At 38.0% G+C, this 15,233-nt stretch overlaps 1 protein-coding gene across 1 annotated transcript in view; it reads right to left on the minus strand.

Moving 5' to 3' along the window:
• CC2D2B (coiled-coil and C2 domain containing 2B) overlaps window positions 1–9,797 on the minus strand; it is a 93,811-nt gene extending 84,014 nt beyond the window's left edge. The window contains exons 1-5 of the mRNA XM_065894603.1: window positions 9,756–9,797; window positions 8,059–8,119; window positions 6,718–6,794; window positions 6,291–6,356; window positions 3,263–3,394 (exon numbers count right to left, since the gene is read on the minus strand). Coding sequence (XP_065750675.1) covers window positions 3,263–3,394; window positions 6,291–6,356; window positions 6,718–6,794; window positions 8,059–8,119; window positions 9,756–9,797 — 378 coding nt within the window. The remainder of the gene's footprint in view (window positions 1–3,262; window positions 3,395–6,290; window positions 6,357–6,717; window positions 6,795–8,058; window positions 8,120–9,755) is intronic.
• Between the last annotated feature and the right edge of the window lie 5,436 nt (window positions 9,798–15,233).

Genomic DNA, 15,233 nt, shown 5'->3' on the forward strand with positions numbered 1-15,233 from the left:
GTGATTGATTATGATACATTTCTGAAATATGATATATAAAAGTTACAAACAATCTGAATTTAGGTATTGAAACAGATATATTACTAAATATAAAAATGTATACTTTTATATTATATCAGAAATTTTATATGAGTCTCTTCACAAAAAATATTACCAATTTATTTTGGATGACTTTAGTTGTTTAACTTAAAATCTACATATGTTGAAAGAGAGGAGACAGAGTATGTGAGTCATGCAAATAAAAACCCCTTAATTTTCAAAAACATACATTTAGGGGTAAATAATTAAATTAAAAGAATTAATAATAGAACTGCATTGAATAGATAACCGTAGATGGCCTTGATCAACTCTGACAAAATTAAGTGAGTAACATGGTTAAGCATCACTTAGGTTCATATCAAGTCATCACATCATCATACCTTCCCTATATCCCTGTCACGAAATCAAGAAAGTATTTTATATCCAGAAATCTTTGTGGCAACATTTTCAGAAGTCAAACAAGATATGACACTGACACCTAGGAGCAAGATTTGGGGGATCTTCACATAGGGGACCTCTTTGAATATTCCAATCATAGACAAAGAGGGGCTCTTTGCTCCTGCTGGAGGTCCCATTACCAAGCTACTTTCACCGCACCCCTGGTGCAGGTCACGGCTTTCAACCTGCCTTCAGAGCTGAGGTCTGCCCTGATGGCTGAGTCATGTCAGGCTCTCATCTTGGATCCCAGCCTTTTATTTGTGACCATGTAGGTCTCTTTCATGAATCCTACCCCACTACAGCTACCTATATTTTTAGCCTGAGACAAGCTATGAGCTCAACCAATATAATCACCTTCCTGGTCTTCACTATGCAGCTCACAGCAGACCAGTGTCTGTGCTGTTAGCTGTTGTGTGACAGGAAGCATGAGGTCAGAAGGCAACCACCTAATTTTCCATGCATAAGTCTAAATGAATGCACCTGAGTATGGTGTGGTAAAAAGAGAGAGAGAGAGAGATAGAGAGAGAGAGAGATTCTCCCCTTTCTCCTAGTAGGAAGGAGCCACAGTCACACTCAGCCTCCCACAAAACAGTAGCTTTCTCCTCCCTGTGATGAGGACAGTAGATTCCCATTGTCCCCAAATTTACCAGGTGCAGGGCAGATGGCTTTTCAAACAACTTCTCTAAACAACCCACATCCAAGCCTGGACTTCCTTGTGCCCAAACAGTCTACTTGCCCCACTGACCTAATTTCTCTCATGTCTTCCCTGTGAGAAGGAAAAGAAGGAAAAGCAGCCATAACCACAGCGCTTCGTCCTGGTGCACTCTGCTGGGTGGACCTCCTCGTTTCCCCTGAAAAGTCCATTCCTTAACCCATATCATGCGATTCTGGGATATCAAGTGACTTGGCAGAGCATGTGCATGTTTGATACTCATTTATTCAATATTCGCTCAAATATGGAATGCCTGATATGTTCAAGGAAGAAAATAAACAAAGAGACAGAAATACATGCGAGGTGGTGATAAATGACAAAGAAAGAAAATAAATGACATAAAGAAAAATGATGCAAGGTAAGTGGCTAGAGAATACTGGGATGGGGGTTGGGGGTTGGGGGGTTGGAGGTACTATTACATAAGGTTTTCAGGCACAGTAATTTTAATTATGTGTCATTTGAACAGAGACCCAAAGGTAGTGAGGGAGAGAGCATGAGGATAAGAGAAGAGGTGTCTAGACAGTTAAAAGGTACAAAGTCCCTGAGGCAGGAACAGGAAGGAGGCCAGTATGGCCGGAGTTGGGTGGAAGAAGGGGAAACTAGTGAGAAAGGAAGTCAGAGAGGTACTAAGGGGGCCGTGGAAGCCCCTATAAGGACTTCAGCTTTTTTTTGAGATAGGAAACCATTAGAAGGTGTTAAAAAAAAATGTTCTGTCTTAGATTTTAACAGAATCACTCTGACTACTGTATGGTATAACAAATAGACTGTTGGGGCGATAGTAAAAATAAAGGGAGACTTTGGCAATGCTCTGGATGAGAGGTTATGGCCGCATAGACTAGGCTGTGCCAGGGAGGTGATGAAAAGTGGGCTGGGTTCTGGAAGTGGGTTGGATACTTTGAAGGTAGAACCAACAGGATTTGTGACAAACTGGATATGAGGCATGTGAGTAAAAGAGGATCCAAGGATGACACCAAGGTTTGGCTGAGCAATTGGAAAAATGGAATTGCTATACTGTGATTCTATTTATATAAAAGTCTGTGTGTGCATATATGGGTATAAGCATAGAGAACAGCATGAAAAAATGGTAATAGTGGTTTATCTCAGAGCAGTGGGATGTCACACGATTTTTATTTTCTTCCTCATGGTTTTCTGCATTAAGTTTTTATAATATATATAATAAATTTGTTATATTTTTTAAAGATAAAGCTCTTTTCTGTGGAACAAACAACAACAAAAGGAACGTAAAGACTGGAGCAGGATACAGGATACAAAGAAAGGGGAATGGAAGAGACTGAGAAATAAGTAGAAAGGCAAAGCGGGGTCCAAGAGAAATTCAAAAGGAGGACCTGAAGGATTTGGAAATGACTGGGAGGTGTCAGAAGATACTGGGTAGCACTCTGGAAATACAGGAGGGGGCTCAAGGAAACTGTAGAGAGATCTGAAGGTAGAGAGGAATGGAGAAAGTTGAGAGGAATAGGAGCAGAAGGGAGACCAATGAGACTGACAAATCAGGAGATGGGAAAGACTAGCGAGACTGATTAGGACTGGAGGAAAGGACGGCCCTAGAATAACAGTGGGGCTGAAGAGTTTGGGAAGAACTGACAGAAATTAGAAGGGTCTGGGATTGTACAAGGAGGGATGAAGAATGGGGAATCAATGAAGAGTAATAGAGATTACAGAGAACAACGTGGGCACTTGGAGAAATGAACAGGAAGAACAAAAGAAAACACAGGCTTTGGAGCTGATAGCCTGTACTTCCCAGCTCTATCAGTTCTTACCCCTGTGTGCCTATTTCCTCACCTATAAAACAGAGATGATAATAATGCCTACCTCACAGGGTTATTATGAGGATTGAATGAGATAATCCACATTAAAAATTTAGAATATCACTGGGCATCCAGTAAGCACTCAATAAATGTTAGGAATTATTATTATGAACAGCTTCTCAATTCAAAGAGAAGGCAGCTCAATAATAAAAATTTCACCTCCCATCAAGTATTTCATTCTATGCCTTTAATAAAGAGTTATTTTTCCTGAGAATGAGGATGTAGGAGGAAGGGAAACAAATCCAACCTGCTCTGCAGACTGGCCTAAAGTTGAGTCTTCTTCACCACTCAGAATAAAACACGAAAGACCTTCATCCAGTGAGACTTCAGTCTGCAGGTTAAACAATGGAAAACCAGTATTGCAGTGTTGAAGTGAGAGCTTTTTCTGCTTTTAAGGGAAAGAAGTAGTTTTCTGTAATATGGTAATAGTAACTGTATCTTATTCAAGAACAAAAAGCAGTAGGATAGTATCAAGTTAATATTTAACTTTGAGTCTGTTTGGCTCATGAATTTTTTTTTTTTTTTTGCGGTACGTGGGCCTCTCACTGCTGTGGCCTCTCCCATCGCTCCGGATGCACAGGCCCAGCAGCCATGGCTCACGGGCCCAGCCTCTCCGTGGCATGTGGGATCTTCCCGGACCGGGGCACAAACCCATTTCCCCTGCATTGGCAGGCGGACTCTCAACCACTGCGCCACCAGGGAAGCCCTCATGAATTATTTTTGTATTTTGTATTATTTTGTATTATTTTTGTATTTTGTTTTGTTTTTAAGGTCTGGTAACTGTGATTTAAAAAAAAAAAAACAAACAAAATTATTTGTTTGTTATTTCCAATAGCCAAGCATTATTTCCAATAGCCAAGGTATGGAAACAACTTAAGTGTCCATCAACCAATGAATGGACAAAGATACACACACACACACACACACACACACACACACACACAATGGAGTACTATTCAGCCATAAAAAGAATGAAATCTTGCCATTTGTGACAAAATGGATGGCCCTTGAGAGCATTATGCTAAGTGAAATAAGTCAGACAGAGAAAGACAAATACCATATGCTCTCACTTATTGGTGAAATTTTAAAAAAGCAAAACAAAAAATCAAGCTCACAGATACAGAGAACAGACTGGTGGTGAACAGAGGCAGGGGGTGCAGGGGGCAGTAGGCAAAATGGGTGAAGGGGGTCAAAAGGTACAAACTTCCAGTTATAAAATAAGTAAGTCTTGGGGATATAATGTACAGCACAGTGACTAGTTAATAATGCTATATCGCATATTTGAAAGTTGTCAAGAGAGTAAAACTTAAAAGTCCTCATCACAAGAAAAAAAAACCTTTTTTTTTGCGACTATGTATGGTGACAAATGTTAACTAGACTTATTGTGGTGATCGCTTCTCAATATATGCACATATTGAATCCTTATGTTGCACACTTGAAAGTAATATAACATGTCAATTATATGAAAGTAATATAATGTGTCAATTATATCTCAATTAGAAAAATTTTTTAATTAAAATATAGGGTCCAAATCTTCTCCATCTTCCCAATCTATCTCTTCACTCTAGTCAGAGTATTGAGAGCATTACCTTACAGTTAGATCAAAAGGTGGACTCAGGGCAAACTCTTTTTTCTCTCCCTGTTTTTGGGTGTTCTCAGGTATGAATGCACTCACATACAAGTACCACCTCACCCCACCAATAATCTTTTGCGAACTTAGAAATAATAAAAGGTATTAAAAGTGGCATATTCTTAGTGATGAACTTGCTTGTAAATAGGCTCTCATTTTTCAATACTGTAAAGTCTGAATCTTTCAAATATAAATCGCCTATCACTTCTTTGTCACACACTTTTAAATGGACTGTTTTTAGAGAGGTTTGAGAGAGGAATCGGAAGGAAGGAAGGGAGGGAGGAAAGAAGGAAGGAAGGAAGGGAGAGAGAGAGAGGGAGGGAGGGAGGGAGGGAAAGAAAGAAGGAAGGAGGAAATCTGCTAGTTCCTAGGAACTGAAGAATCCAAAAATATGTAAAATACAAAAGCTTATCCTACATCCTGTTTGTATCTACAATATCGCTGTCCCATTAACTTTAAAAGTTATGTACCTTTCAACAATACTGATATATAAACTGTCCATATATACTTTTACTTCCCTCTGTCTCTGCTCATTGAAAAATCATTTGCTAAAATCCTCAACTTCCTGAGCAGACATCCCTTCCTAGTAGTTTGTAATGGAAACTCTTAGAAGCCAATTTCTCTTCCTTTTTACCTCTTTTCTTGATATTCAGTGGACTTATCTTGACAAACTTCCAATTTTTTACTATTCATAGTTAAATTAAATCCAAGTTAGGCTCACTTTTATTCATTTGTTGAATGAACAACATGTATACAATCATCTTTTTTTAGTCTGCTTTTACTATTAAATTTAATTAATTTTTACTAAGCACCCAAGAGGGACCCTGTGGAGAAGACAAAGATGAGTTTTTTAAAAACCCAAGATACACTCCTTACATTTTAAAATTTGAGAGTATTTTTTAAATACTCTCATTGCTTATGGAAGAAATGACTAGTTGTTCATTGCTGTCTTTTCTGCCATTTCTAATAATAGAACTTACTTTTAGCTGGATATCGAGACATTTTTTCCCACATTCCTTTAGTGGAAATAATGTGTGCAATTTTCAGGTCTTGTCCTGTAAGAGATCAATCTGCAATCCTATGGCTCTCTTCCTCCTCCCTCCCCTTTGGTTAGCAAATGAAGACACAGCGGCTTTGCCATTGGACTCAGAGATGGAAACTAAGTGTTGAAGATGGCAGAACTCTCCTAGTAGCCTGGACTACTTATCTATTACACTAGAGAGAAATAAAACTTCTATCTTAATTAAGACATTTTACTTTGAATCTTTTTGTTAAAGCTGCTTAGCCTTTACTCTAATTAATGCAGTTCACCCAAGATGTGAGTGATTTTGTCATTTGAAGTTCCAAATATGTGATTACACATTGTATTTCAGAACAAAATCTGTAATTCGGGGATCACCTATAATATTTTATTATAATTTTTTAAGATAAGAAATAATGTCAAGTAGAAATAGTGATTAAATATTGGCATGAGAGATCTTTTTGGAGTGACAAAATGGTCTAAAATTGGATTATAATGTTGATTATATATTGTGTAAATTTACTAAAAATCACTGAATCATACGCTTAAAATGGATGAATTTTCGCTATGTAAAGTACACCTCAATAAATCTGTTCTAAAAAGTTTTTTAAAAAAATTATTCACCTTAGACCACTGACATATCTTATTATCAATGAGCAGCTGAGTTGAAGATTTTTTGCCTTGATTAATCTGAAACACAATGTAAATAAATAGTATGGAAAACTTAATGTTCACAGATATAGACATAATCATGTTCATAAGTCTTTTGCCCAAAATGGATAAAAACAAAGACTTCTCAAAGTTTTTCTTTTAAAAAGTATATACCTGTTTTCTCCTGAGATGTCAAATTTAGTTACCATAACCAAATCACTTAACTTTTCTTGGCTTCAAGTTTGGAAATAGAAAGCATGGAAAATAACTTGAAGCTTTTTGGATTTAAGGAGCTATATTAAAATAGAATTTTAGCTCTTTTTTGATAAAGAAAAGTTTATCATGATATATGTTGATTTAAACAGTAAATTTGAAAATAGGAAAGAAAAAGTAATATTACCTTGGCATTTTTTAGCTTTTCTCTTACTTTGCCTCTCAGAGTTTCTATTATGTTTTGATTTTCTTCCACATTTAAATCTATCAAGAAGCCAACATAATATGGAGTTCATGATACTTTCTTATAATATAATTAAACAGCAACAGCATCAAAAGTACTTATTAAATAGCTAAATAACATACTTTTCTTTGGATCATGACAATTATGAAGACTGGGTCATTGCCCCATGAGAGCTTAGAACCTAGAAAATAAAGCTTAGAAACTTCCCCCTCTTCCATCTGGAATAAATGCTCATGCATGGTCAGGACTGAATTTTGTAGTGAGGCAAAAAAAAAAAAAAAGGGTTCAGGTAAGCAAACATTTATCTTTTTCCTTTTAGGAAAAAAAATCAGTGAAAACAGTAATATTCTATATAAAGTGCTCTACAGTCCACAGAATATACAAATATCAAAACCAGTTTACTTCAACTTGATTAAACTGAAGAGAAAGGAATCTGAAAAAAAGAGAGGTAAGTCTCCAAGCATCCATTCTAACTACTTATGTCAGTTTTGTAAATTCAGTATAATACTGCCAGCTCTTAGAGGAAATGAAACAGTCTTGCTGGGTATAAAGAAGGCTCCAGCTGCTATGTGTACTCCAAGCCTCATGTTATTTTCTTCTCATCCACCAGATGATCTACTGTATGGATTGAGAAAGACAGGGGTTATGCAGTCCTAGGTACAATGGAAAATGGAGGACCTACTGGTCATTTTGCCTTGTATTTTTCTTTTTCTTCTCCCTGCCTTTGAGTAGTTAAAGGTTAAATAGAAAATGGTGGAAATAAAGGGTAAGCATAAAGCTAAATCAGTATAGGTCATGAGAATCTTCATTCTTAATTGCAGTATTCCATGATAAAATTTAAAAATTATTAGTTGGTTTATTTATACTCTATTCCCAGAACTTAGAATGACAGATGGCACATAGTAGGTGCTTAATAAATATTTGCTGGATAAATGAACCAGGAGTCAACCATTATTTATATACTTTTCTCCCTGAGACCTGGAAACTTCCTGAAACAGGTTCTATATCTCTGTATCTTTATAGTGTAACATTGTCTGAAGAACGAGAAGATTCTCCATGTTTGCCAAGAGAGAAAGAGAAAACAAAACTTAGTTTTATTACATGCACTGACTTTACCATTATTTCCTTATACCCACTTGTATTATATAGGAAGTTTAGTTTCTGTTTGAACGTATCCCTTAAGAAACTGTGTTCCCAAATGAAACCCTGGGATAGGATTAGTCATTTATATCTTTTAAAAATAAAGTCCAACAGTATTAGAGCTGTGGTATACTTATTGAGAACCTTTCTGGAGCTGATTGTCTACATTTTCTTCTACTGCAATGTTATCTGTGTCTTCTGACATCTGCAAAAAAAGGGGGGAAGGGTTACCTTGTATCTTTTTGTTTTGGCATTTAACATCTTTTCATAGGTTTATCAGCCCTTTGAAAGTCATCTCCTTTAAAATGACAATTCATATCCTTTGCCTGTTTTCTTAAATTTCATCCTTTTATCAATGGGTATGAGCTCTTTATATATGATAGATTTTTTAATTAAAAAATTGCTCTCTGTAATATCAAAAAGAACCTTTTAATGATAAAATCCAGTAGATAGTTGTTGGTGTTCATATACTGCCTACTTCATATACCTTTTAGGAGGGTCAAATGAGATCAAACATATGAAAATACTTTGAAACTCAACACTATATCAATGTTAGCTATTACTTGAGTACTCTGTAGCATCTGATAACTTTCTAAAAGCTTTCTATATCCATTTCCTCTACGCTTATACCTCTCTGGCCACTTATTCCTTGTATCCTTTCTTGGTCACACTTCTCTTCATAGCCTAAATGTGGGCACATTCCAAGGATTTGGAGAGTGCATGGATTCCCATGGCTGCCCAAATCTGTCTCCAACCTTGACTGCTCTCCTGAATACCATATTTCTAGTTGCCTACTGGTATTTCTAATTGAATGTACTACCATTATCAAAAATTCAATATTTTAAAATGAGCATTTATTTCTTTTACCACTTTTTAAACCTCAATATTCTAAAATTAAACCATACTAGCAACATTAAATGTTTTTTTAGAACAATATGGATAAGTTTTTCATTTTAAGTTGAAAAAATAGAATAGCAAAAGACTCCTTAAATAACAACTGTACATGCTAACCAAACTAATGTGCAGTTGGAATGGGAAGAGCAAGCAGACACACATCAGATTTCCAATCACAGTAAAAACATGGATTCGTGTCAAAAGCCAAAGCAGGGTATACTGACATGATCACAGTAAGAGCTTAGTCTATAGACCTTCTGAAAGAACTCCAAATCCACCAGTGGCTCCTGTACCACACTTAAGAACTACTGAGTAAGTTCAGTATGAACTAAGATGTTCTGTTCTTACTAAACCTTCAGTATTTTCCTCAACAAAATTAAAAATACCTAACTTCACTCTTGACCAAGGAGACAGTAACCCTTGAAGGTGTGACGGGACATCAACCCCAGCAAGTGATTGATAGATGTCTCCTTCAATTCCCAATAATCTCACCCAGCATTCTGGATATACTTTTCATAACTTCCCATCCCCATCTAGAAGGCAGGAATAAAACATGAATCTTAATTGGAGTTACTCTAGGTGACACGTAGATACCAGTCCTAAAAATGTTTCACTCATTCATTGATTTAAAAAAGAAAAACTTTTTTTTTTTTTAGCAAAGCAGGAAATGGATTGTTAGCTGGTTGAGAGAACAGAGAAATAAATATTTAAATAAGGGAATAAATAGATAAATAAATATATAAACAACTCACTTCTAATACTTTATTACATAATTGACAGACCAAAGAGTATAACTAATCTGTAAACTCTCTTATTATTTTTTAACATATGAACTATACGATTTGTATATAGAACCAAATATATCACATTTTTTCAAGACTCTCCTACATTTACAATTGAGCTATTTAGTATAATCAAAATCCTTATAAACTCCATTAATACCTTACTTTTCTAAAAATATCTTCTTTTCTCTTTGAAATCTTTTTCATGATGGTTCTTTCATTTCCACCTTCTAAATAAATAAGAAATATTTTTAAGAATTATATATCATATTACTAAGAGAAAACAATTATTTTGATGCTTGAGATAAACATGCTATTTAAATTTTTTAATTTAACTAAAAACTAAACAAAGAAACACACTGCCTTTAGTATTTAGTTGTTGATCACCTTTAGTATTTAATAGAAATTCTAGTTAGTCCAATAAGACATGTAAAAGAGTTAGAGGTAAAACTATTGGAAAGGAGACAACAAACTGATTCTTTTGTAGAGGCTAGGTTTTATACATAGAAACTCCAAGACATTCAATCAAAAAACTTTAGAAAAAATGAGAAAGTTGATAAGTGGCAGAATACAAGAGAATGTATGGCAAAGTTAACAGCTTTCCTATATGCTAGAAACATAATAGAAAAAAAATCACTTTTATAACAGCAATACAAAACTTTTTCAAAATACATAGGAATAACTTCAATGAAAATATTTGGGATCCTCCCCCCGCCAAAAAAAAGTATAAAACTTTACAGTGAGAAAAAAATCTGATTAAACAAAGAGATATTCCCTGGAGGCAGGAAAACTAGTTAAGAAGCCATTATAATAGTCCTGATGAGAGATTCTGGAGATCTGAATCCAAAAGTGGAAGCGGGAATGGAAGATGGAGATTCAGTTAAGGGGTAGAATTCACAGAATTTGGTGAGCAACTAGATGTGTAGGACAAAGTGAGGAAGAAATCAAGGACTCTAAGGTTTGGGCTTGAGTAACTGAGAGGTAGTATCATTCTGTATATTGTCGAATATAATTGGGGAAGGAGTTAAAGAGTTCAGTTTTCAGAGGCTGCTTATGGGACATTAAGGTGAGAGGTCCAAAAAGTGATTAACAATACTGAACTGACTTGGAGCAGAAGAGAACCAGTTCTAAGTTAGCTAACTCCTTTGTTTACTCAGTAAAAAAAAGCATTTGAGATTGATTCCATGACTCTTGAAAAGAATCAACACCTTTAAGATTTTTCCCACCAACATACCAAGAATGGACACAACAGGAATAGAATGTTGGGAAAAGAGAAGTTTGAATTTACTTTCCACTCTGCAAGAACTTCTAAAATGAAAAATGAACTTCAAATCAGTACCTGGCTTACTGATGCCTACACCTGCAAATTTTATCTGCTAAAGCTAGGGAAAACATTAGCAGTGACACATCCTATAGATAGTTAAATTATAATAAATTATTAAATAAAAATCTTATTGTGGAAGAAATTATTAATCACTTTTTTTGCAGACCTGTAGATGTTTCTAAACTAGTTTATTTATCGTCTCATAAATACTATAAGATAAATAAATGATTATAGGCAAAATAGTAGATAAAATTGAAGATCTGGATGAAAATTGCATTTGCCCTATCGAAAAATCACATGCGGAAGCAAGGAAAAATTATGACTCAGACTTCCACCTTCTTACAGAAATTCAACTTTCTGTATTAAAAAACTGGCTCCAACAGTTAAATCCAATATTCTCTTCAAGAATATTGCTAATTTACAATCCTTGTAGTTACAGCTTTTTCTAAAAGACAAGGAAATTGAAGATTAGCTATTTTTGTATCAGATTAACTGGAGGTCCACAGTCAAAGCCTGAGAATTAAAGTGAAGTAATTCATTCAACCTTTTCTGGTCCATACCAAACAGAAGGCAATTTTTATAAGTGTTTTATAAGTATAAATGTTTGCCTCTTGCTTAGCATGTAGAAATCTCTGGGTTCTGCAAATACATCCAGCAATGCCTTTATCACTATGGTGATTCCTGAAATAAAATTTCCTAAAGCCTATTCTATGTTGTGTGTAAATTTAACATTCAACCACCTGCCACTTGGTTTCAGGAGTGTTAGCAGGACAAAATTACAGGAAAATCTCTAGTGTATGAAATGATCACAAAATGCATATTCTGGTATCTAATAATATTTCTTTGGTCAAGTATGAACTAACTAGAAATTTGTTTTTCCTTCAGTTTTTCCCCAGCTCTTGTTGAAAATAACTTCAAATGTATTAATCCACTTTTCTTCCTTAGCAGAACAGAATTCAGTCCAAAACCCAGTTTCACCTTTATCTTTGTTCATTTATTGTCACATAGTATCATGAATCTTTTCTGAACTCCCTTATAGCAATGTTTGACAAATCATGTTCTCCCAGATTTCTTTGATTTGAATGGGGATGCTACGCCAAAAAATTAGTCTCATTCAAAGTTATGATAAAATTAAAGCAATGGATAGCACTTTTTCAAATTAAAATTTATTAAATACATGTCACCAGCTACCCTTTACTGGTACTGGGATATGGAAAAGGTGGAACTTAACCAAAATATTCCACAATTAAGTGTAACACAGCATTATTTCACAGTGTTTCATGAAAACTATCAAGATTTCCAGGTGTTCCATTACCTAAGTTTGAAATTTAATATCTTTTAGTTAACTGTGATCTTATTTTCTAAACTGAAAACCTAGGAACCAACAGTCTGACAAAGAATTTTCTGATCTGTGAATTTGTACACATCTTTGAAAGGCATCAAAACTAAATCATCCACTGCTCTCAGGACTAAGTCGGAAATCATCACAACCTGCTTCTGTAGGTCAAGAAAGACTGGATCCACTTCCCTTGAAACTTCTGGTATATAAAAATTGAGGGCTTCCCTAATGGTGCAGTGGTTAAGAATCAGCCTGCCAATGCAGGGGACACGGGACTCTATCCCTGGTCCGGGAAGATCCCACATGCCGAAGAACAACTAAGCCCGTGCACCACGACTACTGAGCCTGCGCTCTAGAGCCCGTGAGCCACAACTACTAAGCCCACATCCCACAATGACTGAAGCCCGCACGCCTAGAGCCCGTGCTCCGCAACAAGAGAAGCCACCACAATGAGAAGGCCACGCACTGCAACGAAGAGTAGTCCCCACTCGCAGCAACCAGAGAAAAGACCGCATGCAGCAACGAAGACCCAATGCAGCCAAAAATAAAATAAATTTTTAAAAAATTGAATAAGTGACAAATTATAAAAACTGTAGTATATTTTGAAACATTATATCCAACACACAATGCAATGTAATTTTGCTACCCACAAGTTCATCATAGGATTGATAAAAATGTATTAATTCACAGAGCAACAATGGCCATGAGGTCCAGAAACTGGACACAAGTAAGTCCTGTGGTGTTATCTTTTATTTAAACCTGAAGATGTATCTTGGGTGCCTGTACTTATAGTCTCCACTGGAGAGAAACTCAAAACAAAGGCCTTTTCTGTGAGGGCAAAAGACGCTTGTGTCCACTTCCCCACCTAAGCCTTGCTCACCACTCTCTCTTAAACCTTCAACTATACCCAGACCAAACTCTTCTTTATACTCCCCGCAATTCCATCATTTGATTTTTCCAGCTTCTCCCGTAATCTAGAGCATTCCACATTTCAAAGCCGGATTCAAGCCCCACATCTTCCAGGAAATTTTTTTCTGACTCCGGTCCTTCTGGGACCTCCACTAGCACTAATAATACGTAGTTTTTCTTCATTACAGTCTACCTTACAAGGCCACTTGCTGCTTACCCTACAGTGGGCTGGGGCATGAACTCATCTTCTTCTACCCTCCACCAATCTTAGCAAGGTGTTCAGCACACAGTAGGGACTCAATAAATAATACGGACCCGGATTCGAAGTAAATCAACCACTGCTCTCGAAAGCTATATAATGGAGTTGTTCTCAACCCGATTAATTCTGAAGGGGATGACTAATGGGTGGGCCAGGTCCCGGGGACTACAAGTCCCAGTGGCCCATGCGGGTCTGGCCCTGGTAGCCGGGGAACCCACAGAGCCGGTCTCCAACCAGACAAAATACTGGAGCGTCTGACAGGGAAGGGTGGAGGCTTTCTGGGACAGTAAGACTTTCACCTGGATGGACTGCACTTTTGCTACGTCTGGGCAGAGAAGGCAGGACGCACCGTTCACCGCATACTCTGAGAGGTCACCAACCGCCCCGCAGCGCTCCCGACGTCCGCTCCACAAGCTAGCCTGGCGCTTGCGCCTCCTAGCTGAACTTCGAGGCGGTTCGGGAGCATGCGCGGTGCGGCCACTCAGCCGGTCGGGCCCGGCGCGCGCGAGGAGCCGGTGCCTTCTGGAATCTTCCGTGCGCAACATCTGCTCACCCGGCTGCGTGGGCTTGGGGCTCGGCCCGGTCTCCGCCTAGAGCGCCCGGCGGGAGCCACGGGCTTTGATCACCCGCCGCCTGCGTCTGTGCTCCAGTGGCCGCAACTGCCCCGGCGGCTGTTCTGGAAGAGATCTGAGAGCGGGGTGGCCTGGGTCGTGAGAACCCCGCACCTCTCGCGTTGCGGTGAAGAAGAACCGTTATTGCCAACGGGTGAGTATCCGCCGCGCGCTCCCTGGCCGGCGCGGGCCCGCGGTGACCACCGGGGTCGCCTCTGAGCGGGTGTTCCCGGGGGAGGATGCTCCCAAGCCCGCCGTGGAAGTGCGGTCGCCCGCACCGTCCAGATGCGCCCCGGAGCCTGTGACCTGCGTGCGGGTCGCCGAGGAGCGCGAAGACCCGGGTCTTGGCCGGCGGGACCTGCCTCTACCTTGCCCCGAGGAGAGAGGTTCTTAGAGTTCAGGTGCTTTGGGTGTGGCATCTGAAAGAGCGCCCCGAATATGCTAGGGGTTCTTTTTCTTTCCAGAGCTTGCTATTAGTGTAACCAATTTAATTATTTTGCACTCTTAAAATAGGGCATGCTGGGCATGCGCACTTGTGACATGTCATCTTCGCTTAATGAAAGAAACAACTTACATTGATTTATTTTCTTTTCCCAGTGACTCACCCCGTGTTAAAATAACGAGTTAAATAAAATGTTCCGTGGTTGGAAACTTGTCCTGGGAAACTCTGACGGGGGCGAAGTGAGGAAACTTCCTAGTATGGAAAGCAGCACAGCAGTGTCACGTACGCTTATATTCATTCAAACGTTCAAATGTTTAATGGCCGCTTTCTGTGTGAGGCGTTGTGCTTAGCGCTTTAATCCTAGAGAAATTTAGAAAGTGTTTAAAACTTCTAACAAACCTTGTACATTTGGGGAAGGGGAGATGTGGAAGTAGAGAAACTGCTGCAAAACTAATATTCCAGGTTATATTGGTACATTATGGCATAAGTACAAGTAGAACTGAAGTTCCACTCACCTTATAATCTGAAATAATGCATACGGATAAATATGTCCAAACCTTGAAATCATTTGGCCAAACTGTCATACTGAATAAAATCCTTGCAGGGTCTCCCATCTTTCTAGGGCTCTTCTGGTATAGGAATTTAAGAACAATGAGAGTCGAGAAAGAGAAAATGTCTAGAAATATTGGGTTGGCCAGAAAGTTACTTTGGTTTTAAAGTAAAAATAAAAGATACATATTTCATTTTCACCAAGGACTT

Source organism: Phocoena phocoena, chromosome 16 (genome assembly GCF_963924675.1).
Source record: "Phocoena phocoena chromosome 16, mPhoPho1.1, whole genome shotgun sequence".
In the NCBI taxonomy this organism is placed as follows: Eukaryota; Metazoa; Chordata; class Mammalia; order Artiodactyla; family Phocoenidae; genus Phocoena; species Phocoena phocoena.